Source organism: Carettochelys insculpta, chromosome 24 (genome assembly GCF_033958435.1).
Source record: "Carettochelys insculpta isolate YL-2023 chromosome 24, ASM3395843v1, whole genome shotgun sequence".
NCBI lineage: Eukaryota > Metazoa > Chordata > Testudines > Carettochelyidae > Carettochelys > Carettochelys insculpta.
The window spans coordinates 7,605,156-7,631,771 of record NC_134160.1 but is presented as its reverse complement, the minus strand read 5'-3'; the positions used below and the strand labels follow the sequence as shown (position 1 = coordinate 7,631,771).

The following is a 26,616-nucleotide window of genomic DNA, read 5'->3' as shown; positions in this document are numbered from 1 at the left end:
AGAACAGGAGCATTTTTGAGTTCCTCCTGCGTGGGCGTTAAGCAGAGAGAAAAGAAAGGGTTAAATGCCTGGAGATCCCATTCAAAGTACCAGGGATTAAGGCATTCCAGTGCATTGGGTCTGAGAAAAGTCAGTCCTACCCAGCTGACTAGAGCAGGGGTGTGAAATTTCATAAGGGGACGCAGCACAATCAGCTACTGGGTCTTAGGATCATCCATATCATTAAAAGCGTTGAAATCCGTTACTGTTTTTATGGCCATGTATTCACATTGATACACCGATTCATAAAGTTTTTACATTCTGTATTCTTATTTTCTTACGTGTGCCAAAAGGTCTTTTCTTGGGGGCGGGAGGGGAGGTGCATATGAACATAACTGAAATTTCCATTGGTTTGGATTACATTAGACAGGTGTGTGTGGGGGCGCTGCTAATTGCAGGGACAAGAAGTGGGACCTGAAGTAAAAAAAAGTTTACTCACCCCGGATTAGAGGAGCTGAGGCGCTCAGGTCTGCGGAGTTGGGAAGCTAAAGGATTCTAGTTCTGCAGGGAGGAGACAGGGCCTTCATCCAGGTCACTGATATTTCTGTCCTGAAATTGGCCTTCTGTTCATAGAAGGGGGCCAGACAGCGTTCCCTCCAATCTTTTCCATCCATGGGCGGAACAAATGTTACGTGCACCGAGGCATGTGGACGTGCACCATCAATAGGAACACGCTGCTGGCGCTCTACTAATCAGCTGGGTGGCACCTGAATCTCTGCTGGGTGGAGGTTGAAGTGCTCATCTTACAAGGAACGCTGGCGCTAGCTTGCCCTGCCTGCTCATGCAGATCCAGCACGCTCTGACTCTCAGCCATCTTGGCCCCTTTTGTTGATGCAAACAATAGCCATGGGGGAAGGGGAAGGAAAAAATCCACTACACCAATCCAGGTGACATTTCCCCACTTTTATGTAAATTAATATTAATAGTTTCCATTCGGGTTCTGTATGGACATATACAAATAGGGAATTTTTTTCCTATTTACAACATCATTAAGTTATTTAATTAGATCTCATAAAAAACAGCTCTTTCTACATTAGTGTCCTTGTTTTACAGACCGTACAGGTGAGTTAGTCTTCAGCTCATTCACATTGCCAGTGTAATGTACACTACCAGCACCAAATGGGTCCACGAGTGATCCAGAGACAGTACCACAAAGATCTGGGCTATATTCAGAGCCTGCAGGACCAGGCAAATCAGCGTGTGAGAGGCAGACAGTAGGCAGAAGTGTCTTGCAGGTTATGAGTAATAGCTTCCTGGCCCAGGCTCCTGTGCTCTGCAGACAGCACTGTGGGGGCCAGGCTGGTGTAGTGTTGGTTTGTTAAGTGGCACGTTAGTACAGTCCTGAATAGATCCTGTGTAATGTACACTACCAGCACTCTATGGATCCCATGGAAGGCATGAGATGACTGCCAGGAGATCCCATGTAACATTCCCCACTCAGACCCATGTAGCACATCACCAGCGCCTCCAGGGGTCCCAGGTAATGTGGTTACTCAGCAGAGATCCCATCCAGTTGCCAAAGCAGCCCCGTGTTGAACAGTGGATGAAAGGGAGCTAGGGCAGGGCGAGGAGGTCACACGATGCTGGCGAGTTCTGTGGAGTCCAAGTCCAAGCTGCTGCTGTTTTCCTCCCCCCTGGGGAAAGAAGGATTAGAGGGCATCAGATGGGAATCATCCCTTTCCCTCCAGCCAGTAGCCCAATGTGCTGCCAGTGGCCTGTGGGTGGGGGAATTAGAGAGGGACAGTGACAGGAAGGGGAGCCCTCTTTTTAGCTGCAGGGTGGGAACTATGGGGTCGGTTTCTCCATGTGCTAGTCATTGCCAACCGCTCAGGGCTCTGATTGACCGAGCAGAACAGAGATGATTGTGCGTCCCTTCTCCAGCCCCATTCAGCTCCTGGTCTCTCTTCCCAGACTACCAGCAGGCAGGCAGGCAGGCAGGCGGCAAGTTTCTGCAATGTGGACACTTCACTCTACTAGGACCAGGATGTAGACCTGCCTACCCATGTCACAGCTCCCCCAGATGGCTGTAAAATTCACAACAGTTTCTAGTTCCCACCTGCTCTAGGGCAGACTGAAACAGCCACGTTCTAGGGAAACGCTTGGTTTTCCTGTGTCCAGGTCTAATACCAAGGTTTTTCTCTGTCCGTCAGGCTCCACAAAGTTACTAAATACAGCACTGTGCTGGCTCTGGAGGAAACAGCAGAGCCCACCCACTCCTGCTGCAGAAAGCCAAGCAGCAAGTGTGCAAGCAGGTGATGCCTGCACTCTGGGAGCGTTTCTATTCATTGCAGCGCTTTACCATCCCACAGCCATGTGCCCAAGGCAGCGCCATGGCTGGGAAAGTCACGCTGCACTTCTAGCCAAATGCCACGCGTCTGGAATCTCATGAGCCTGCAGCCCAAAGATGCCATCTGCCGAGTGGTGCTGCAGCCTCCCCCAGCACAGGCCAGGTGCTGCTTTAGGGCTGCAGGTGTTCGGAGGCTGGCTAGAACTGGGAGAAGTACCCAAAAAAGTTATGAGTAAATGTACAGCTACTTTTGGGGGGAAGTAATTAAGCAAAAGGCAGCACATCCATCTGGAAAGCTACTTGAGTACATAACGTATTGCATCTGGAGTATGCTCAGGTATCCAGCAGTATCCATGGATGTCCTTAGGGTGGCTGCTTTTTACTTCGATACTTCAGTGCCATTAAGATGGGATAGTTTTGTACTTTTACTCAAGTATTTTCCCAGAAGGACACCCTGACTTTTACTTAATTACACCCCCCTGCAAAGCTGTACTTACACTCAGGTAACTTTTTGGGTTACTTTCCCCACATCTGCTTAGGGAAGAGATTGTCAGCCCCCTAGAAACCCCCCTCTGCCTCCCAGTAACCCACAGAGCCTGGGCAGGTTCTCCCCGCACTACAGCTGGTCAGGGCTCTTGTGAGAACCTTGGCCCTTCCCCTGACTGCTGGCACCTGCCCATCCTGACGAGGGAAGCCCTTCCCCCACATCAGAGAATCCCATGGCAGCCTTTACCTTAAATCCTGCAGGGCCTTCTTGTTTTTCCTCCGCTTGTCCTCATCAATGGGGTACAGCTTGAACAGGAGTAAGCCCACTAGGATCAGCCCCACGGGGGCCGCCGAGACCAGCATCTTCAGCGTGAAGTGCACCTCCTCGGGCTGGGAGCAGCCCCGGGTTTTATACCCTGCAAAGCTAAGGTAACAGGAATGGTCAAGTAAGGGAAATATAGGCCAGGACATCAGCAACCTCCTCTCTCCATGCTGCTCCAGCCCTGGCTCTGCAGAAATACCTCTGAGTGGGAAGACGGGTCATGAGATAGTGCAGGATTCCCAGGGAATTACTGCTGAGCCAGCATTCGTTACTTTAGCATCACCACATCAACCCTCCTCCATGGAGCATCACTACCTCCAACCCCAAACCCAACAGCTGTCAAGCTCTAGAAGTTCACAGCTTTGCTGTCTGTTCTGTTCCCCCGAAGGAGCAATGGAGGAATGCCAGCCCAGCCTGAGACTGAGACCCAGCTCCCTGCTCTGCCACAGACTTCCTGTGCTACCTTGAGCAAATCACTTAGCCTGTCTAGAAGAGGTGGACAAGAGCACTGCCCTGCTTCACAGGTGCTTTGGGAGGAGAAGTCCAAGCCTGGGCTGTCCTCTGCCCATGGGGCTGTGTAAGAACCAAAGAGGGGAATGACCTCACGAGCTAGCTCTGCCGTGCACCACAGCAGCTCTGAAGAGACTGGACTGTTCCGAAGATTTCTCCTAGTGCTTGTGGACTGTAAACTTGGAGGGAGCCTCCCTCCTAGCACAAAAGCTGCAGGGGAGATGCACCTGGAGCGGTCTGCAGTGCAAGCCCACTGGACAGCTAATCTCAATTCCCTCTATGGTTTTGTGGGTAAAAATGGAGATGCTTCCGGCTGTGCAGGGTCTGAGAGGCCTTTCTCCTCCGGCTCAGCTCCCAGCTCTCCTAACGAGCCCCCTGTGCCCCTGGGCTCAGTGAGCAAACTCACTCTAAGCTGAGTGTGGAGATCCCCAGAGACACCCCAGAGGCGAACTTGGTGAAGAAGACGTAAAAGGAGAAGAATATAGCTTCATGGCCACGGGACTCTGGATGCTGCAGGTTAAAGTCATCGATGACATCTGGCAACATGGACCTGAGTTCAGAGAGGACAGAGCATGAGCCTCAGAGATGAACAAGACCTTTGAGTCTTCAATGGGACCCACAGTTCCCCCTCCAAAGCAGGGGCCTGGGAGATTCCCACCCCCAAGTTACAGACTAATTCCCCTCCAAGAACTGTGCAGAAGCATGGGAAATAGCCAGACTCTGGAGCCCCCTCCTTACTGAAGAGGCCCACAGCACCCTACATACTGACAGGAGGAGGCTCACAACCCCAGCAAGCCCACCCTCATCCTGGGTCAGACCTCTCTCCCCCACCAGAGACAGCAGCACTGTGCGTCAGCTGGAGTCTCCAAGCCCAGTGGGGACACAGTCTGGGGTTCCCAGAGGCCTCTCACTCACCATGGTAAGAGGAAGGCAGCAGCCACACTGATCCCAGCTGCAATGGCCGCCACGTAGGTGACGATCAGGTTACTCTCCAGGACGACGACCATGATGAGGAAGGGGATAGCAGACTGAAGAGGCGGGAGAGAACAGAGGTTTCACGTCACCAGCCAGGCTGCGTAGGATCAACAGGGATCCTGTGAACCAACTGGCTTCTCCCTGACTCCCCCAGTCTTCTCTCGCAACACTTGGAGATGCTGGCTGACCAAATAGGATCTAGCCACACCGTAATGAACCTTTCTAATGAGGCTCAGAGGACGGTTCGCTTTCTATGGTCCTGTTCATCCTTGCTCTCTCAGCCAAGGCTACCTAGAAGTGCCCTCCATGAAAGCACAGAATGATGCCACATCAGCTGTGCCAACAGCCACTGTGAGCCCAGGTACAAGGGGAGCGGTGCTCCCCACCCTTAGGTGGAAGAGGCGGGGCTCAGGGCAGTGAGTGCTGCCGTGTCCCCTTATCCCCCAACATGTGGAGAGGTGGCACAGCCACACAGTGCTCCACAGCATTTCAAAGGGGCCCCGGGGCAAGCCTGGATCAGAGGGTGGTAAGTTCTGGTTACTCCTGCCCCCATTGGGAGCTGCTGCTTTGAGGTGTTTGGCTCATCTCCCCTGCTCTAGTCTTTCCCCACCTCCACTTGCTCAAGATCCCTACGAGGCATGGACTGACACACCATTCTCTGCCCCGTTTGTGACCCCAGGAGACTAACTCACCGAGATCCCAACGTACACAGCCGTCTTCTTCCCGAAGCGCATGAGGAACCATTGCCAAAGGGGGATAGTCAAGGTGGCAGAGAGCTTAAAAAAAAAAAGAGGAAAAGATGTGGGCCAGCCAGTCTCCACAGAAACCTTGTCCACCAGTGAGGTGTTAACTTCAACCACAGCAGAAGCGCTGTGGGTTGGGGTGTCAGCCTGAGGTCAGGCCTAGATGCATGAGGGATGGATCTGGGCTCTTCTGCCTGTGGTTTGGAGCCCCCGTACTTCTTTCAGACAGTTTTTGCCACAAGACTCTCCCTGCTCCGTGGACCTTGCCGTAGAAGCCCTAGTCTTGCTCCAGCACATTTCCAGAAACAGCCTTGCAAAGCCCCTGGCCTCGTCCCCGGCAGGTGAGGAGAGGGAGTTGGAGGAGAGTCCATTCCGGACCAGGCGTGGTGAACATGGATGTTGACTTTGCTAGGCTGCTCTGAAGCAAGACAGTCCCTGCCTTGCAGGAAGCCAGCCTAGAGCAGAAGAGACCTAACGAGCTGCTGCCAGACACATGACAAACATCCTGCACAGGAGACACCCTGGACGGATCAGGCACCAAGCAGCTGCCTGCATGCGGGCCACGGAGGCACACTCGGTCTTCTGCCTCCATAGCTTTTGCGCTCTTGTGCTTCCCTAGTGCCGGGGCAGGTTTTCTGTCTCTTTCACTGCCTTTCTGGCAAGGCCAAGTGTTTCACGCCTCAATGCTTCCTCAGCCGCCTCTCCCACTCACTTGCCATCTATCAATGGGCAGAAGGTTTCCAAACAATCCCCTCTACTCCCTCCAGTCAGTGCCTCCCTGCAGTCACCACCCGGGGCCTCCTTTCTCCGCCTCCCCATCACGGAAAGAGAAAAGATAATGGCAGGGCTCAGACAAAGGGTCTGCACAGCCTTTATTCTCTCCCCTTTCACTGTCTCCTTCAAACGCAGACAAAAGCCTGGCTGTTTTTGCCAGCCGGCCACGTTGTCTCTGGGAGCCAGGTTAAGAAAGGCGTTACCCCTTGCCCTGTCTGAGGTAACTGCCAGTCAGCTCCCTGCACATGCCAGCTCTCCCCACCCTGCTCTCCCCTCAGCACCCTGCTTCTCACCTGGGGCTCCAACTCTGCTCTTCGGCCACTACAGCCAAACCTCCATCCTTACACCAACCAGCAGCCTCTAATCCAGAGGGGGAGGTGGAGGGGGGGTGTGTGAAATTTCACAAGGGGGCACAGCAGGTTTGGCTCATCCATCTCATTGAGAACACTGAGCCACACTACTGTTCCATGGACGTGTGTTCGCAATTCCTATACCCTTCCATCAAGTTTCCACATTCTACAGACTTACTTGCCTGCACATGCCAAAAGGTTCATTGGGGCCAGATGCAAGATGTTTGCTCACCCCTGCTCTAACCAGCACAAATGGGCTCCCAAGTATATAAAGGATGAGCTGGCCAGGTGACGGGGACAGCGATTGTTATTGTGCTTTATTCCTGTACTGTTTAAGGACCTTCAGCGATCAGGGCCCCATGGAGCTAGGTGCTGGACAGGCACCGTCTGTGCTTCATGCAGCTGGCCTACCTGCATAGCCAAGGCAGATGGGGTTGGGGGAAGGGACGCCCTGTACGCACGCGTTCAATACATACCATGATGGCGAGGAGGATGTTCTGGAACTCATTGCGGAATCCCAGGGTGTAGGTGCAAAACAAGGCAAAGTTCCCTTCCAGCAGCTGGTGAAGGAAACAGACATAGGACGTTCACAGGGCAGAATGGGGAGATGCCCGTTTCCCGGCGGGGGGTGGGGAGAATGCACTCAACAGCCCCCTGTAGAGAAACTGGATTCCCTGCACAACCCAAGCCCACCCAGGGAAAACACCAAGTTCTATCTGGATCCAGCACGTAACACTTACTCAGGGCTGGGGGCTGTACGAACACAGCTTGCTGCTGCAGTTGGGCCTTAAGTATATTCTAGCAGGAGGCAAATTCCCCCTCCAACGGGGCTCAGCAAACCGGTTTAAGATTCCAAGGCCCCTTGCCCTCAAATGCACCTTCGTGGGAATTCTTTCTGGACAGAGATTGTCCTGATGCGGCTGTGACCAAGACCCAGGTGGGCCAGAGACAGGTTAACAGGCCAAGGTCACCAGAGGTGGGGGTGGGACACCAGCACTTGCCTCAGGCCTCTGAGAGGACAGGAGGGAATGTGGATTCCGAGGGTCCCCAGAGCAGAGGAAACCAGCAAACAGGCACAAGCCACATTCACTGAAAGCCAGAGGAGAAACGCCTCTTTCAGGCTGGGGAGGCCAGCCCACCTCAGCTGCACACAAGCCTCAGCGCAGGTTTCTGAAATGACACCCCCCAGCCTTCCTCTCCTACAGCTACAGCTGGCAGTCCTCAGTCAGTGATGTATTGCCTCCCCCTTGCAGGTACGTGCCAAGCCACATTGTTCTTCTCCAGGGAGGTTCTCTTACCATAAAGGCGAGCGAGGTGAAGAGGAAGCCAATGATCAGCTTAATGTAGGCACCATGCTTCATCACCAACTTCAGCCCCCGGAAGAAAGAGATGGGCTCGTCTGATTGGAGCTTGGAGGCATCTGGGAAGCAGAGCAGGATCAGCAGGTGATTAGACCCCAAGAGAAAGACCTTCTTAAAGGTACCTGAGCATAACAGGCCCCAGTGCTACAACAGACATGGGGCCTGTTACTGGGTATGAAAAATGCCCCACTGAAACCTCAGTCCCCAACCCCTGCCACAGTGATCTTCCAAAGTATGGGGAGATGTCCACCCATCCTCACACTCCTGTAAGCCAACTCCCCATGAGCCTGACTTTAGAAATAGGGAAACTGAGGCACTGGTCAGTTAAGTGACTTGCCCAAGACTACATAGCAGGTCAGTGGCAGAGCTGAGACTAAACTTCCTGTCAGCCGGGTCTCTTCTCCCAGCATCAGTAGAGCACTGCCCCAGCAGTGGTGTCCGGTTAAGAATGGGACAAAACCCAGCTGGGCTCAGAAGTAAATTCCCCTCTGAACATTTATCACAGCCATGGAATAGCCCGATTCCCGGCAGCCTGTGAGAGTCTTGCCACTGTTAGCCAAAGCCAGGCTACAAACCATGCACATGGGTAAATGATAAGCAGGAAGACAGACTCTCTCAGGCAGTTTCCTGCAGTGACTTGGTCCCCTCCAGACTGTCCAGTGAGACTTGATGTCCTGCCACTTGCAGTCCTTCCAGGGAGGTTTAGACGAAAAAAAATGGGTCTTGGGAGCTGCGTGTCCCCAACCCTGTACCCATCCTGGCTTATATTAACCTCAACTCCCACCTGCCCTAGTTTTGGTATGTGGGTGTCACCAGCACCAGCCACTGAAGATGTTAAGAAGAAAGCAGTGAGAGCAGCACGTGCTTCGTTTCCTAGGGAGTGTTGAACTGGGTGGGGGAAAAGAAATGACTCCAGGCAGAAATCCACCAACCCTGGACAGGATTTTTTGTCTTCACACAGCACCCCTACAGAACAGGGCCCCCAAGTGGAGCCCTACCCCATTGGGGCTTCATCAGTGCAACAGCCCCTGTTCTTTGCTTTCCACACTGCAATGTCTGATTTAGTGCAGACGCTGCAGGGCTGGAAAGTCCCCAGGGTGTGTGGAGCTGAAAGTTCTCCCTAACCTGCTAGAGAGCCGGGGTGGGAGCCAGTCTGGGGCGTACTTGCTGGGGCAAAGGCTGCTTCAAGATCTGGCTTTCTAAACACAGCTCAAGTCTGAATGGCCCAGATTGCTACAGTGCAGAGGCTTCTGGCTCACAATGGGTCCCCAGCATAAAACGCTGACATCTTCCCCGGCTGGCTGGGCAAAGGCCTCGGAGGCAGCTTCACCGAGAGCAGGGGAAGACCAATTTTAATAGCAATTTCCATGTTGTGCCATTTCCCCTTCTCCGTTTGTTCGCTGCCCATATTGGGGGAGACAGGTGGCGAGGAAGCCCTGTTCTAACCCCTCAAACAAGACGACCAGCGTTCCCTGTTCACCTTGCTTCTCCCGCACGCCCAGCATCAGGACGAGTGCGCAGAGTACGTAGATCCCCCCAATGACTCCTGCGGCGATCATGTATGCATTTCTCTGCGGGAGACAGAGGCAAAGCCGGTTAGCAAGGCTGCCCCACCGGACCCTTCTGACAGCCTCTCTCCCCGGGGTCGGCATCCCACGTGCACCAGGGAAGTGGACAGAGCTCTCGCCACAGACTGGAGTGGGATGGTCTGCACGGTGCTACCGAGTGGCAGCTGATGGCCCATGAGACTCTACCCTGTACTTGCTGCAGAGAGATAAGTTCCCCGAAGTCCCTGAGCTCGGGGGCAACTGGTGAGGAAGGAAATGGGGGGCAGGGGCCAGCCATGTGACTACACCCACATGACTCCTCCCCGCGCCATTGGTGGAGGGCTGGGACAACACCCCCTCCACCCCAGGCCCCATCCCTTCCCCAAGCGACATGGCCTGGGGAACCAGCTGGGGGCAGGTCCCCACACTCACTCGCAGCCACAGGGGGAAGGAGAGCAACCCAGCCCCAGCCCAGCACTCCACTCCCTGCTGGCAAGTGCAGGGGGAATGGTCCTGTCCCTCTCCCAAGTGAGGTAGTCCAGGAGCCAAGGAGAAGAGATGCATTGCTCCAGTTCTCTCCCCACCCGTTGCCAGTTAGTGCATGGTGTCCGACCCCTGCTGTGAAAGCCAAGCCCCCCCACTAGTTTCCTGGGCTGCCCAGAGGCTCTGGCCCCTTGTCCCTCCCTCCCACGGCACTGGGGGGGGCCCCCCATGAGTCGCCAGTGCCTTAGCTCCACAGCAGCCGGAGGGCCCCGTTCTGACCCTGCCAGGATTGCTCTGGAGGGGGAAGATGAAGGCACTCGGCACCTGGTTTTCACATGGTTTCCTGCCTCCAGAATCCAGCTGACACTGTGATGAAAGAGCAGAGTCACCGAGCAAAGTGGGGCAGACCTACCGTGTCTGTGAGGGAGCCGGTGTCACGGGTGACATTCACCTCCTCCATGGCCACCGAGGAGTTAGTTATGCTGAAGAAGTGGGCGTCCTGAATGCACGGAGTATCCACCTTGCCCACAATCTGCCCCTGGATGGCCGTTCCCAGGACGGTGCCCAGCACCTCCACCGTCATCCCTGAGCAGAGGAAACACACAGGTCACCACTGCATTATCAACACCCTCATAGAAGAGCAGCCAGACTGGGTCAGACCAAAGGCCCATCAAGCCCAGCATCCTGTCTTCCGACAGCAGCCAACGCCAGGTGCCCGAGAGGGATCGACCAGAACAGCGAATCAAGTGATGCCTCCAGTCACCCATTCCTGATGGCCGACAGACCGAAGGGCCAAGAACGTGAGGAGAGTGGCTGCTAAGGCCTGTTCATCCAGAGGCAAACTGGTGACTGTCTCCTCACTCCAAACCTGGCCCACCATGCCCCCAGCCAGCCCCAAGAGCTCAGTGTGTAGGAACGGCGGCGGGTACAGATCTCCAGGCATGGTAGGAAGATATCCCCAGTTGGGAAGACAGGCATGGAGAGGTGAAGGGATTTGCCCTGGGTCACACAACAGCTCAGCATCAAGGCTGGGAAGAGAACCCCAAACTCCTGAGTCCCAGTCTCAATCCACCAGCTGTTTGGTGTGTAAGCTCTCAGGTCGAGTCCCTCAAACCATTCCCATCCAGATGGGCTCACGCCACAGGGCTGGTTGGACGTGGACATTACTTTAGAACCACCAGCCGTCCTTGTAGTCTAATAGAGGCGCAGGGAGCTTTGGTGGCCTTTCAGAACAGGCTCTTTGCTGCTTATGTGGACGTGTGCAAGCCAGTTCCCTGGCAGTGATGTGTGCCCGTACACAAGCATATGAGTTTCCACACATCCGCAAGAACAGCGAGGGACACCCCCCCCACACGCACACACACCTGTACACACAGCGGGCAGGATACTCAACTGGTGAAACCTGTCTCCCAGCAACCAGAAATCAAACGCCACGTGCACCAGTACTTCTCAGGCTACACCCCAGCTGGGGGGGGAGGGCTATTGTAAGGGGGAAGGGAAGGGCTCTTACGATAGGCAGTGGCGGAGTCTCGTTCGCTCTGCTCCCTGCTGATGAACATTGTGAGCGCCGAGTAGGGAACATGGAAACACTGCAATGACAGAGAAAAGGTTAACCCTTCGGTGCCAAGACCTGGATGGGAATTCGTGCCACAGACCAGAGTGAGACACTCAGAGCAGACCACAGACTGAGTGGGTTGTAATCTTTTGCAGGAAGGAAACTCCATCCAGGTAGAGACTATGTACGAGAACAAACAGGAATCCTGGCTCCCCCACGTAATGCTCCACCCCAGGCAGGGCTGGCCTTGTATGGAATTCCCCGAGAGCAGCAGTTGTTCCCTAGAGCAACCTTTTCACGAGGGCAGACTCCCCAACCACCCCCGAGCCATTTTCAGACCCCCAGTCATCCCCCCAAACCATTCACGAACCCCAGCCAAAGCCAATTGTAGCCACTCTGGACACTTCATGAAGTGAAAAATGAAACCATAACAGATTTTCGGGCGGCAATGAATGATGTTATTGGAAGATATTTAATTTAAAAATAATTGATTGTAACTTGGCAATTTAACACTTATTTTGTCTGATCATTTTTATTTATATCAGAGGCAGCCGAGTTAGTCTGCAGCTTCAGAAACAGCCAGAAGTCCTGTGGCACCTTATAGACTAACAGATTTTGGAGCATAAGCTTGTGTGGGCAAAGATCGGTTTCATCTGATGCACAAGGCGCGTCTTTGCCCACGCAAGCTTATGCTCCAAAATCTCTGTTAGTCTGTAAGGCGCCACAGGACCTCTTGCTGTTTTTAATTATCCTATCTTTTTTCCCATGAACTTCCTGCAATATCCTGGCAGGCCCCCAGGGGTCCATGGACCCCAGGTTGGGAACCACTGCCCCAGACTGCTGGAGGGAGGAGCTAGGACTTGTCTCCACTCCAGTCCAAGTGGCTGAGCAGCAAAGAAGCTGGCCCTGGGGCCAGAGGCACAGCTCTGAGTTGTACGATTAGGACTGGGGGAAAGCCAGACAACACTGGCGGTCCCAGGACAGCCTTTGCAGATGCTTTCAGCCCCTTTCAGGACCTTGGACTCATCAGGCAGCTGAGAAGAGGTTGGCCTTTTCCCTCCCAGGGAGCCTTCGTGCGTGCCTGGAGAGTGGACTCACCGTCACAAGGGTCTGGAACATGCAGTAGAAGAGAAGGTACCACATCACCTGGCCACTCGAGATGTCTGGCACAAACCACACCAGGCAGTAGGAGATCACAGCAAATGGGGTGGAGATGATGATCCTTTGGGGGAAAGGAGAGCGAGGGGAAAAAAAAAAATTCAGTGTGAACAGCCACAAGCACCCAGCACTGACAGCAGGCGTGACACAAGGGCCTTGTGCCTTGAGCTGCAGGATCACAGCCCATCCAAGTAGCAATTCCAGCCTTGCACAGACCACCACCAGAGATGAGCTGACTGAGGGTGGACCACTGGTCCATTACACGGTGCTAGATACTAAGGCATGCAGAAGATACAGCCATTCTTATGGGCCTATCCATTCAAAAGGGACAGCTTTTCAGGCAGAGTGGGCGAACAGGAACCTGACCAATCATGCCCTCCAATGCTCCCCTCATCTCCACCGACCTACCCCCAGTTCAGCCAAAGCCAGAGGTTGCTGAACACCACCACTTCCCAGAGAGCTGGCATCTGATCCCAGGACACCCTAATCTTGCACTGTGGCTGAACACTCAACCTTCCTGATTTCTCCCCCTCCTCTGGGCTGGTGGCTCGTGACTCTGTGTACATTTGGGCACCTGTCACAGAAAGTCAGATATGGGCACCTAAATGCCTTAGATTCCTTGGAAAAGCTTGTCAAGCCCTCCGACCTCTGTGCTGTGCTCCTGATCATGGTCCCCACCAACCCCTCCACAAAGGGGCTATTGTAACACAGGGGCATTGGAGATGGGGGAGAGCAGACAACAGAGAGATAAAGCGCTGACAGAGATTTATGGAGAATGGCTTTGATCTCAGAGACCAGATCCCGTGAACAGAGCCACGTGAGGCTGCCAGGCAAACGGGCCAGAAATGCAGGGCTCCTGTATTAGGGAGGAGGTCAAATGAAGCAAGGGGTGCAGAATGAAGCCGAGAAACCACCCGTTCCCCCAGAACAAGTTGAAATAAGTTGGCTGTAAGCTCTCAGGGAAGGTTCTCTCTTTGTAGGCCACAATGGGGCCCTGACCCCAGCAAAGATAGCAGGTGCTACCATCACAAAACCAGGATGGTTTCCCCATAGAAACCATCTATGTGCCTGAAACACCTTGGGACCCGGATCCTGCCGGCCCCATCCTGTCCGTACAGTAAAGGGAAACTGACTCATCTCTATTCCTGGCTTCTCTTTCTGGGCCCTGCTCACATCAGAGTGAAACCTTCTCTTCCTCCCAGAAGCAGCAGCATGCAGGAGCAGGAGTAACCAATCTGGGTGGCAAACTCCTGCCACATCCCCCGTCCCCAGAGGCGGAGCAGCAGCCTGGCTTGTTACATTGGCCATCACCCCTCAGCACAAGTTACTTTGGCAAGTTACTGCCCTGAAGCTTGCTGCACTCAGGGGGATGATTTCAGCCCAGTAACTTGCCAGGGGAGACAGGCTCCCAGCACTGGGAGCTAGGCCCTTCGTGGAGATGGGTTTCCTGCAGCGCTGGGAGAGATCTGCCATATTTTCCCACCGTGGGTCGGAGCAGAGCTGGGCCCACACAGATGCTGAGTGCAGACAGTGCCTTGGCAGTACAGAGCTTCAAAGATTCCAAAGCATTTTCCACCAACCAGGCCACCATTTCCCCACACAGAGACATATCAGTTAGCAAAGGAAGAGTTAATCCTCAGGCCCAAGAAAGGAGCTGGCTCCCCTTTGATCCTGTCCAAGTGGGGGGAAGTGAGATGGACGAGTTGTGTCAGAGAAGTATGCGGCGGGGAAAGCAGGAAGCCCTCGTCTGGCTCTGCAAGGAACTCCCTGCAGCAGAGCTCCAGAGAGGGTTCACTCACTGCTAGCCAGACCAAGAGATACGAGCTGGTTTAGAGGCCGAATCCTCCCTCCCACCCTGCAGGCAGAGCTGTCTCATCCCATCCATAGGGCGAGGTGGAGCAGCCACCCCAGGCCCTGTGCTTTGGGGGACTCCCACAGCTGTCCTGTGGATGGGAGAGGGACAATTACGTGGATGCAGTGGTGCCCGCAGCCACAGAGAGTCACTTCCCCTGCCCCCCACCCCCCAGCACTCACCAGGCGGGAAGTGGTGGAAGTGGGGCTCAGCAAGCCACGAGGGCGCAGTGAAGCAAAGCAGACTTTGCGATCTACTTTGGGGGTCCCAACCCACAATTTGAGAACTGGAGCGTTAATCTCTCATGCGGGGGGGGGGGGGGGCACAACTTGCTGGTGGTGCAGTCACACACTCCCACCCCCCATCCTTACCCCGTTACTGCCTGATCTCCAGCTGGCCCCTGGGGGCTGACCATCTGTCCCAGCTGTGCAGGTGACCTGTGTGTGTGTGGCGGGGGGGGATGGGACGGGACACATCATTCCCTCCGCAACCCCCTGCCACTGCCTACAACCACACCCCACCCCAGGTAATCCCCAACCCACTCGGGGGCGGGGGCAGACTGGGGGTGCAGCAGGGGAGGGGCAGGGCCTGTGATGCAGTGCTGTTGTCTAAGGCCCTGGGGCAACGGGGTGGTTTGCCCCAGGTCCTACTTCCCGTTCCCCGCACTGGGGCAGCCCTGCCTGCAGGGGCGTCTTAGCAGACTGGCACAGCTTGGCTATGCTGCAGCAGCTTGGCGGCTGGGCACGGACCATCAGCCATAAAGGTTTGTCCTCGCCGCTTGGCTGAGCCGCACATGTTGCTGTCCCTGTCACCTGAGCCGAGAGCTTGGGGAGAAGCCACAGGCGCGAGTTTTAAGTGGCGGCTATTAAATGGAAGCACAAAAGTCCCTCAAGAATGGAGAGCACAAAGGAGATTCCCCATGTGAGACGGGCACATGTGAATTCACAATCACATGGAGGGAATGATGTGTCCCCCCCTGCCACACACACACAGGTCACCTGCACAGCTGGGACAGATGGTCAGCCCCCAGGGGCCAGGTGGAGATCAGGCAGTAACAGGGTAAGGATGGGGGGCGGGAGTGTGTGACTGCACCACCAGCAAGTTGTGCCCCCCCCATGAGAGATTAACGCTCCAGTTCTCAAACTGTGGGTTGCGACCCCCAAAGTAGATTGCAAATTCACAAGCCTGTTTTAATGAGGCCATCAAGACCAGCATTAGAGTCACTGGGGCCCAGCACCGATGCCAAAGTCTGAGGGCTTCAGAAGGGCCTAGACCCAGTGGGCAAAGTCATGCTCCGGCACCAGATCTGGCTGGCCAATCATTTCTCTCTGGCCTGCCCGGCCGCCGAGCAGTGCATGCGTACTTACAGCCTGTGTTCAGCTGCCCCTACCTCCACCTCATTCCTTCTGCAGCCCAGCTGCTCCTAGGATTCTCCTGCTAGCTGTGCAGAGCGGGGAAGGGTGGAGGGCAGAGGGTGGTGCTGAAGTCAGGGTGTTCCCCTGCCCCTGTACCCATCTCTGCAGAGCAGGGATCAGGGAGATGGGGAGACACAAAGTGTCTCTTTCACTCTCTGTAGCCCCACTTCCCGGGAGCCAGAGCAGGACTGCAACCAGTATCAAATTCGTGGAGTGGCTCCTCTGTGAAAATTATTACCCACCCCTGGCTCAGACCCTCCAGCTAAACTCCAGCTATCCGCCCCGACCCATGCGAGGTTTTGTACATGCTGTTGGCAGCTCCTGCTTGGTGGCATTTACAATCCACTAGGAGTTTGAGAGAGGACCAGGATTTGGTAAGGAGACGAGAATAGATCTCTGGATTGACATGGTCAGGCATGGAGTTAATAAACACCTGGGGAGGGGACACTACACCCAAAGACACTGTACAGCAACCACATGGGGGACGTGGAGGGGAATAGACCAATACATGACCCAACATTCACATTTTTCCTTGCATTGGTCATTTCCAGGAGGCTGGAAGGAACAAGCCAGAGTGATGAGGTCTGGAAGCAGCCAAAAGTAAAGAACCCTGCAGCCGTTCCTTTTCCATCACATGCTCCCCCTGGTCCCGTCACGCCTGGTGCACAGTGAGTCAGAGTTTGCATAAGCGTTTGAGCAGCTCAGAACCATCAGGAGTGAGCCAGATTCTAGGCCCGCTGCAGAGGGTGTGCTACACAGTAACAAACAAGGATACATTTTGGATGCCCCAGGGGCAGAGCCCACCCTCCCTAGCGTATGACTTGGGCAGCTGGGAGCAAAGCCATGTAGAGCTTGTGTAACTTAGAAATCAGTACATCAGCTCAGCCATCCTCCCACTCTCAGCCACCACCCACAGGCAGCTCCCAGCCTGGAGGCCGACTCCAAGTAACCTCTGAGCAGGAGTATGGGAACTAACATCTGAAAAAGCCTAGACCTTGCAGTATTGCCCGCCCTGTCTCCCCATTGGCCCACTCAGAATGGCATGTTCCTCTAAGCAGCACACCCCTGCCTTAATCTTTAACCGTTTCCTCTGCTGGAGCAGAAATTCGTTTCTCTTTGCTGGGGTCTGGAGATGGGACACAGCTGCAAACGATCTGCATGAGGGCCCCTTAAACAAATGGGTGCTGAGACCAAGAGTCACCCCAGGGAAGCACCAGTAGGCAGGGGAAGAACAGAGCACGTAGCTGCTTACTGGGCACAGCTGTTAGGGTGACGCTTCAGAGAACAGAGTAGGAAATCCACCTGGGCGGACATGGGGGCACAGCAGAGGATATGGGGACGCCAAGCTTAAGAAACCAAAATTACAATTTATCTTGGGGAGAGAGAGAGAGAGAGAGAGAGACCCCGCACAGCCCTCATGCCTTTGAAGGGCTACAGCAGAGAGACTGATCTGCAATCAATTCCTGGGTCAATCTACCTTATTTATGAAGTGGGTGACAAGAGGGTGCGGACAAGTGATCAGAGCTCATTAAAGCAAGTCATTCAAACTAACCCAGCAGAGATCTCAAGGACAGACCAATGAAAAATGAAGTGTCCTTCCAAGTTTACAGCCCCCTCCTCAGCCTTAAAGGCACAAGACCAGAGCGCGCACAGACTAGAAGTAGGTCCCTGTGTTGAAACAGGGAGCAACTAAAGAGCAGCCCTTTGCTAGCGCTGCCTTGGAGTGCACCCAGATCTGGTGATTGCTCTCAACCATTCCTCCACTTCCTAGGACCTCCCAACACGAGGCAGGAGGAGGGGTAAAGGGCTCACGACACTTTCTAGCCTATGAGCACAGTCTGTTTTATATCAGCCAACAAAAGAACACGGCATTTTCCTTAGAATGGTCCGGGGACCCCAGAGAGCAGAGGGATCCAGCTGCCAACTGGGGGGAAAGGACCAGCCCTGCTAATTCCACTGTCCCATCTCCTCCCCACCCAGCCACTTCTCCACCTGATAGTTCAGCACTGCTGTGCGTTACCAGGTTGAGTAACAAGAAACTGACATTAGCTCTTTGGCCACAGGGCCGATGGAGAACGCTGCCACTTCCACCCTCGGAGAGGCAGCAGGTTGAGATCATCCTCCCGGACACAGTTTCATTTCTCTGCCAACCTGTAGTGCCGTCGCAATGACGTTAGTTGTGAGCCGAGGAGACCTGCCAGCTGGAATCCGGCTGGGACCAGCTTCTCCGGCAAAGAGCCCTGAACCACACTGCAGTTGTGGTTTTCAGTTGCCTGCACCTGGCAGCTGTTTGGAACCTGTGCTCCTGGAGGGGGAAGGGGCTGAATTCCCTTACCATGTACCATGCTGAACTCCACACCCTGCCCCTCTTGGGTGGTGCCTGCCCAGGCGAGTGCCCCGATTTCCACACTCCAAACGGGGGCAGAGAAGGGACAAGTGGGAACTTGTGGCTAGGAAAGGGCACTCTTATGGCAACTACCAACTCAGGCCTGGTCTCCACTTGCTTTCTCCTCTTCCCCCCTCCCCCTCAGCTGTAGATTATGTGGCTTTCCCTGCAACCCCCAGCCTCCGGCTGCAGGAGTAGTAGGTGCATCAGCAACGCACAACTGCACGCATCTCCCCAATGCCCGGCTTGGACAAGACTGCAAGGCTGCCTGCTGCTCTGGAGACAGCCAGCTCCAGCCGCTTCATTCCCAACCAGCCTGGGCAAAGAGCCCAGGCTCTCACCAGCCCTGGCACCCAGCAGCACATGAATTTGAGCAGAGCCTTGCAGCTCTGCACAAGGAGACAGTAGAGACCTGATTGTGTCCTCAGTGGCACTGATTTCACATCACCAGTGGGTCATCGCTTCCAATGGAGTCCATCCTGATTTACACCAGAAACAGGCCCTGTGCATGCTGGGCTGGGGATGAGGTTGGTTTCAACAGACGCCTTCCATTTACTGCTTTCCCCTCCAGACTCCTCCACACCCCTGGCCTTCCAAGAGGAACCAGCTCCCTGGCGAAGAACCTAAGAGCGCCTCTGAAGAGGAGGACCCAAAGGGGTGACAGAGCACCCAGCCAACCCCCAAGAGCCATGCAGCAGCCCCCAGGCCATTTTCCCAGACACCCCCCCCACTCTGGCCTGCACAGATTCAGCCTCCAGGGATCTCTGGCTGGGCTTTCCAATAGCCTCTGGATGAGACACACGGCTCTAACAGTGCAAACAGCTGCGAGCAGTGGGGAGTAGCTTTGTAGGTGCTTTCATGGAGATGCCCTCCCTCTCCCCACAAAGCAGGTGGTGATAAGAGAAGCTGCTGTGGGTGGGGCCAGTTTTGTACCAACTTACACTTCTCACCAGCTGCAGCGTCTGTGTGCCTCTCACCCTAGGAGCCAGACAGAGCGGATTTCCCCTCCTCCCAGCCCAATGACAATGTCCCCACAGTCACAAAGGAACACACTGTGCCTTCCACCCCACCATTCATATGCCAATCTACAGACCAGTGTTCTCTGTAAACGGAGCTCTTGGGCGGCCGCCCAGGAGAGATTCACATGCCGCCCAGCCGATTTGCAAGGCACCCACAGCTGCCCACCACCAGCAGGATGTGTTTCTATTGGTGGGGAACATCTCCACATGCCTCAGTACGCAGAAGAGTTTATTCCACCCAAGGATGGAAAAAAATGAGAGGGACGATTGCTGCCAACTTGTTTCCTTTCCCTGCAGTCCCCTATTTACAAAGCTCTGCCAGCCCCACAGCTCCTAGTCCCATTCCTGCCTCCACCCGCGGACCCCAATGGTCACACAGCACCAAGCACAACAGTCCTGGTCTACCACTGGGCACTACCCCAGTCCACAAAACCAAAGATCTAACTTATCAAGACCCAGCTGAGCAGACCAGCCCTTCCCAGATGAAAAGCCACCCTGAAGATCTATCAGAGAACACCCACACCCCCTGGAGCCTGGCCACCACCAGACACACTCATCTCTCAGGGCCACACAGCATGGTGTTGCTGCCAGTCCTTGCCCTAAGCCAGGGAGTTTCATGCACTCATCTGCCTGGGGGTGATAACCACGGCCAGGCACCTCCAGCACAGGCCTTGAACTAGCATTTCAGGGAGAGCGAGGCCCGCGTAACTGTCATCCGCTGGCGGCACTCCCTGTCAGCTGAGTGCCCGGGCAGCCACGCAGGAGAGATTGAAACACCGCCCGGCTGACGAGCAGAGTGCCCACAGCCAGCACCGTGTGTTCCAACTGGTGGTGCATGTCCACACATGCTTTGGTGTGCATAAATTTTATTCCACACCAGGACAGGATAAAAAAAGGTGGAGGGAACACTGATCACTGGGTTCACCAATTCCTACAAAGTAAGTTGCCCTCTCACTTAACTGGAGGCTGCAAATGGCCCAGGTAATAGGCTTCCCTGGCTGGTCTCTAGGCTCGTTCTCATCACAACCCGTAGAGCCATCCGCAGATTATGATGCCTCCGCTCACCACCAGGCATGCTGCATTCCATTCCCCCCACAGATCTATTCTCAGCTCCCATGCGCTGGGCGACTTCGGGCGAGTCCCTTCCCTTTTCTGCGCCTCTGGTTCCCTCTTATGTGACGCAGGGAAAACATTAACCCTTTGAACAGAAAACACAGCACAGCCAGCAGAAACCTCAGCTCTCTAGAAGGGGGAATCCAGGCTAGTCCTTGCTGAGCCCCAACCTCCGGCAATGGTGAAAAATCCCCCATTTCCGACAAGCTTCTCTTACCAGGGCATGAGGCGTCCAAAGCGGCTCCAAGGGGTTTTACTGATGAAGAACCCCACCATGGGGTCGGTGACAGCGTCCCACGCTCTCCCCACAAAGAGGATGATGGAGGCATTGAAAGGGTCCAGCTGTTGCAGGAAGAGGAGACAGGGCTTGTTGCATAGGCTTGGAAAGGCGATGGAGAGAAAAACCATGACCAGAGGCCTTCAGAGCCCCTTCCCCCAGGCTGATGATCTTATAGGCCGTTAGCATTTGGGAAGAGAGAAGAGGCACACGTGTCCCTTCTCTGCATGTCCAGGGGGCCCAGAGACAACAGAACTAGCTGATCTCTCTCCTCTTCTTTGGGACAGCCACCCTAGGTGTTGGAGAGAGGCAGCCTGCAGCTGGAAGCTGTGTTCCCTGTAAGCGGAGCACTTGGGTGGCTGCCCAGGAAAGCTGATCAGCAGAGCAGCCACAGAACTCACAGCCTGGGTTTTTGTTGGAGGTGCACATCCACCCATACTTTGGTGCATATAATAAAATTTATTCTGCCCATGAATGGAAAAAATTAGAGGGCGCACTGGCTATATGTAGGATTTCTGTCCACCCCACCCATCTCCAGCCACATGAAACTCTGGGCAATTTAATTGCCACACACATCAGCTCAACACCTGCAGGTCCAAGTCTGCTCCCTGGGCCTGCTAGCAATCCCATGTGGAGAGAAGCCATCGCTTCTCCTGCCTATCTACATCCAGAGCACACCACAAGCACTGCCAGCAATGTTTCCCTCCCTATCCCCACTCTTCACCACAATGCTACTAGGAAAGAACACAGCCCACCTCCTCCAGCAGCATCTCAGCCCAGTGCTCCTACTTTACCAAGGTCATTAGAGATCTCAAAACCCAGAGAAGTGGGTCAGTATTATCCCCATTTCACAGATGGGGGAAACTAAGGTACAGCTGTGCACAAGGACACAGTACAGAGGTGGCAAAACTGGGAATAAAAACCCAGGAGACATTGTCTCAGTGCTAGCAAGTGTAAACCCAGCTCTAAGCCCTCAGAAGAAAATCTGATCCGTGCTTTTTTTCCCCCCAGGAAAGGAACTTTGTTAGCATTTTAGAAGCTCAGAACAGAATTTTCTAATCTGAATGCTTAAATTTGGCACCCAAATCCATACATGGGCACGTGAATTGCAGGTCCCACTTCCCAAAGGCACTGACCTCTTGATTGCATCCTGGGAGCATCCACCACTCAGACCTCCCCTCCCCCAGCCCCACCTGCTTCTAGCTTAGTGTGAAAGAGAGGGGTCATGTGCTCACTTTAGGCACCCAACTTTGAAAAAGTGCCTTTAGTTAGTTTCCAGCAGCCCTCTGTGCTAAAAGCCCATCGGAACAGGACACAGCACCAACTGGCCACAGAAGCAGGGCTCATCTAGGGCCTGTCAGACACATTCTAAGACTTCTTTATGCTACGCTGGAAGACACTATGTGGGAAAGCCCTTGGGGGTTCCCTCCATAAGACTGAAGAGCTGAATTCAGCTAGCACCAAGCACTCTGAGCTTAAATTCCCCATTCCCCTCCCCCACTCCATCAGCTGCCTGCTCCCTGCAGTCAGCTGATTAGGACAAGGGCAAGGCCTAGATGCCAGCAGCCCTCAATGGTGCACGTCCTGGGAGAGGAAGCTCCCTAGCCAGACATCCTTCTAATTGGGCACCTGCTCTATGCATACATAAGAGCAGAAGAATGGCCAGGCTGGGTCAAACCAAAGGTCCAGTCTTCCAAAAGTGGCCGATGCTCCCTCTGGGAGCATCATAACAGGGAATCAGCTACAGACTTATCTTCTTACATGTGCCAAAAAGGGTTGGGTTTTTTTTTTCCCATACGAACGTAACAGATATGTCTGTCAGGTTGGATTACTGGATTACATTAGACAGGTTGGCGGCGGGCTGTCTTGTTAATTACAGGGATGAAAAGTTGGGCCCAACATAAAACGTTCCTGTTCTAGCCAAAGCTTCTGCTGACAGACTAGATGAGCTTTAAGCCTCACATCTTTCCTCATCCCTAGATCGAGTGAGTGCAGGCGAGGACTGGATCCCAATGGCTGAGCCTGGCTCAAGAGACGCACGTGTCTGGATGCAGAGGTGTTCCTACAGCCCCCTTACCCGAGCGACTCAGGCAAGCAAGCTTAGCTGGAAGAATTACCTGTGCCACATCCAGCAGGTAGATCTGCAGGAAAAAGCCCAGGGCGCAGCCAGTGATCTGGTAGGGAGCTCCACCAACTGCATAGCACAGTTTGCTGCACACGGACAGTTTCTCTGTACTTTCCTTCTGCAAAAGGAACGAAAGCTAGCAGCTTAGTCACTGAGTCAGATCAACAGCCATCAAGTTCAGGGAGATTCTCCCCTTCCCCGGTCGTCCCCTTCGCCCTGCCCTCCCCCATTTCCGACTGCAAGTTAGGACTGCAACAGAGAACACAGACGGGCCCCCAGCAGATGCTACAGATGAGGCACCCATGGGAGTCTCATGCCTGGTTGTTCATTTAACAGCCCCTCGTGGTCTGGGTTTCCACAGTGCAGGATACAGCCAACTTGGGATGACTTAACCAGGACTCAACATACAGTTCTTCCAAACTGCCCATTTAACTGCTCTACTCTTCCCACTTGACCATGCTGCCTTTCGCATCGCAGACTGACCGTGCCAGAAAGGAGGAGCACAGAGAGCAGGTTCCAACAGCCCAAGTCAGTGGCTTTTAAGGCACCAGTAGCACTAGAACAGCCTAATTACAGACTGTTCAGATCTGCTCATGGTTAGCGCGTTGGCCTGCTAAAGCCAGGGTTGTGTGTTCAGCCCTGGAGGGGGCCATTTAGGGATGGTTCATGAGATATGTATGCTTAAAAATCAGTCCAACAGGCCACCCTATTACTGTCCCACGGCTTCACTGCATGGGCACATGCTTATCTTGGAGGAGGAGGACCCAGAAACCCGCCCCCCCAACTAGCCAGACCCCTAACTTTAAACAGAAGCCTTGGTAATTTAAGGGAGAACCAGGCAGCATTCCAATAATCCCCCTCCCGCCAACACTACTCATGCTCCCAAAGGCTGCACTGTATCTAACAGCTTGCGTAAGTGAGCACACCGACTCAGCACCTTCAGATTTACAGCAAAATGGGGGCTGGGTCAGCCACTGTACAGAATACACCAGAGCCATTCGCATTTGCTTCTCATGTCGGGCGGACGTGCTTTTTTGCAGCTATGAATTTTGTATCTAGAACCCGTCCTTTATACGGATATCTGTATGGATATATTGGTGGGTATCCACATCCGTGGGTGCGGGTATCAATGGGCCGTTTTTGCTGCTGCAGATACCAATTTTGTATCTGTGCTGCAATAAAAAGCCTTAAAAAAATTACCTGGAAAGTCACACCTGGGTGCCTATTCCCCATGTTGACGGTGTGGGTGCCCTTCTCAAACAAAGAGCCTTAACTAAGAGAGGATGGCTCCCCCAAAGAGGGGAGCAAAACAAAACAGAACTTCTAGGGCAGTCATGGACAGACAGGCTGTGAAAAACTAATTCTGCAAGTGGATACCACCACCAAATTAGAGTTACAGCTGCATCTAAACACACAGGGGAGAGACATTTGGGTTCAATTAAAAAAGGGAGTTTTGATGACATCGGGAGAGTTCTCCAACAGGGACATGAAATTGCAAGGAGGAAAAGAGGTACTGACAGCTTCCCTGGGGATGGGGTTCTTCCTTTAAGGATTTATACACTACAGACTGTGGCAACACCCTAGCAGTTCAGCTGGGAGAGACTAGTTGTTATTAAGTGTGTTACCAGACAGCTTATTATTGGACCAGGGCCCCACTGTGCCAGGAGCTGTACAAACACAGAGCTAAGAGATAATCCAAGTGTAAGACAAGGGACAACAAAAGGATACAGAAGTCAACTATCAGACACTACTGGTCGGCGTTAGGGTTATAAACTTTGATTGGATGCATTCTGGAGGACACAAAAACAATGCTAGAGGGTTGGCAGCCCTAGACAGGCAGCTTATTGTCCATAGAGCTAAGCAGGCAAGGGATCAACAAGGATTGAAAAGCCACAGCTAGCTAGGATGGTGATTCATGGCATGGCCTTGGGCATGTTGTGCCATGCCTCAGTTTCCCCTTTGGTCTCAAGGGAGATGATATTTACCTACTTCACAGAGGTGTTGGAGAATTAGAGGGTGTTTGCAGAGCTCTTGGAGGATTACAAGCCCTATATAGAAAGGGCTCAGCGCTATGCTTGCCTCTGGTAGGAGCAGGCCTATCACACCATCTCTGGCACACTTACCAGGCTGGGTAAGAGATCACACCACTGCTATTTCTAAGGGGCCCATGAGACCAGTCCCTGGTGCAAGTGTGGGGGGGGCCGCAAGCGATAAAGCAGCTCTCCCTCCGCCTCAACTCCTCTCCCCCATCCCGGAGGCTTTGTCCTGAGAGCACCTAGTAATGCAAAACCCCAGAGCTAGAGCCAAGAGAGGCTCAAACCCCAGCGCAGCCCCCATCCTCTCCCCAGCCCAAGGAGGTTCTGCCCAGCCGGGTCAGGGGTGGGAGCTAGGCCAGATTCCCGGCCCAGCAGCACTTTGAAGCCCCTCTGTGGGGGTCTCTCCAGCCGGCTCGCAAAGCCACCAGCCGCCTATCTCCCTCGGGCCGTGGAACGGCGAGATAAAGGACGCGGCCCCTTTAAGAAAAGTTGGCCCTGGAGTCTGATGAATGAACTTGGGCTGCCAGCCAGCGGCGCGCCCGGTCCCCACGTTCCAGCCCGGCGGGTGCGGCCAAGCGGCGTTGCGCTGCTCAGCCCCGATCCCGGCCGGGCCTGGGAGGGGGAGGAGGTGTCAGGGGGTTACACCCCCCGCCCCCCGCGCCCAGATCGCACTGCCCGGGGGGGGGGTTCCTCTAGAAGAGGAAGTTTTATCCCCCCCATCAGTCCCCCCGTATCAGACTTGAACCCCCCCAATCCCCCCCGTGTTAAGAACGACCCCCCCAGCGCATCCCTCCCTCCCTCCAGCTCCCGGGGCCCACTGCCCTCACCTTGGAGCGCCGCCGCTCGTCCGCCTTCAGCAGGCTGGGCTGCAGCAGCCCGGCGGACGAGGCGCTCTCCGCCCCCTCCCCTTTGGCCATGATCCGAGCCGCGGCTCCCACCAGCGTTGCAGCGCGCGAGGGGGGTGCAGCCTGGGCTGGCGCCGGCGGGTGAATGAATGGGCCGCTTCCAAGCGCGGGGGGTGGAATTTAATTTCTCGCCCTGCGTCACCTCCCCCTCGCGATGGACACACCCTCCTGCCCGGCCTCCTGCTCCCAGCCAATCCCAGCGCCGCGCCAGCAGTCCGGCGGGGCGGGAGGGGGGATTTACCCGCGTGCAACGCCGCGAGCTCTTCGGCGTGGGAACTCGCCACCACCATTGTTTGCAGAGCTGCAGTCGACCGCGGGGTCTGACCCCAAGGGCCGTGGCACCCGGGGAATAGCCGGAGTAACCCAGGGGCTGACTGCCGGGTCGTTTGCACCGCTCCCTCTCCAGCCCCCTCCCTGGAGCTCCTCCCAGTTTGCACAGGAGGAAGGGAGATGAGAATCCGCCCCACAGGGGCTGCAGCCAAAGGGCGCAAGGAGGGCCAGGCTGGCTGAGGCTCCAAAGGTACATCTAGACCGGTGTCCTGTCTTCTAACAGCGGCCAATGCCAAGGGGAGGGGTGGGCTATCTCAGTGGTTAGAGCACTTGCCCACTACACCCGCGATTGTGAGTTCAATCCATTCGGGGATCCGGGGCAAATGCAAAAAAAAAAAAAAAGGAGAAAAAAAACACCCCACACCAAACCTGTCAGGAATGGTGATAGGGACTGCAGGGGACTGGACTGGCTGACCTCTGAAGATCTCTTCCAGTTTTATAAGATAGGTCATGGGTGTCCAACCTTTTGGCTTGCCTTGGCTGCATTGAGTGAAGAGGCATTGTCTTGGGCTGCATATATAATATAGTTACTGTATGTAAATCACATAATAATGTTAAAAGTTTACAA

General features: G+C 54.5%; 1 protein-coding gene and 1 long non-coding RNA gene across 3 annotated transcripts in view; one reads left to right on the top strand and one right to left on the bottom strand.

Annotated features, from left to right (window-relative positions):
• The window catches only part of LOC142001298 (uncharacterized), a 33,218-nt gene extending 12,867 nt beyond the window's left edge, over nucleotides 1-20,351 (top strand). Inside the window, exons 2-4 of one of the 2 annotated variants that reach the window (XR_012642448.1) lie at nucleotides 7,740-7,931; nucleotides 16,409-16,525; nucleotides 18,815-20,351. This is a non-coding gene — a long non-coding RNA (uncharacterized LOC142001298). Of the gene's footprint in view, nucleotides 1-7,739; nucleotides 7,932-16,408; nucleotides 16,526-18,388 lie in introns of both variants that reach the window. The other variant, XR_012642447.1, reaches the window with a different exon arrangement.
• Nucleotides 928-25,806, bottom strand: MFSD2A (MFSD2 lysolipid transporter A, lysophospholipid). Its single transcript, XM_074976375.1, has 14 exons — nucleotides 25,641-25,806; nucleotides 22,770-22,895; nucleotides 20,593-20,717; nucleotides 12,531-12,654; nucleotides 11,388-11,466; nucleotides 10,290-10,462; nucleotides 9,328-9,418; nucleotides 7,785-7,906; nucleotides 6,963-7,046; nucleotides 5,312-5,395; nucleotides 4,560-4,672; nucleotides 4,051-4,194; nucleotides 3,060-3,236; nucleotides 928-1,673 (listed from the first exon to the last, which is right to left on the bottom strand). The coding sequence occupies exons 1-14, from the start codon at nucleotides 25,728-25,730 to the stop codon at nucleotides 1,613-1,615; spliced, it is 1,593 nt and encodes a 530-aa protein (XP_074832476.1). The 5' UTR covers nucleotides 25,731-25,806; the 3' UTR covers nucleotides 928-1,612.
• Between the last annotated feature and the right edge of the window lie 810 nt (nucleotides 25,807-26,616).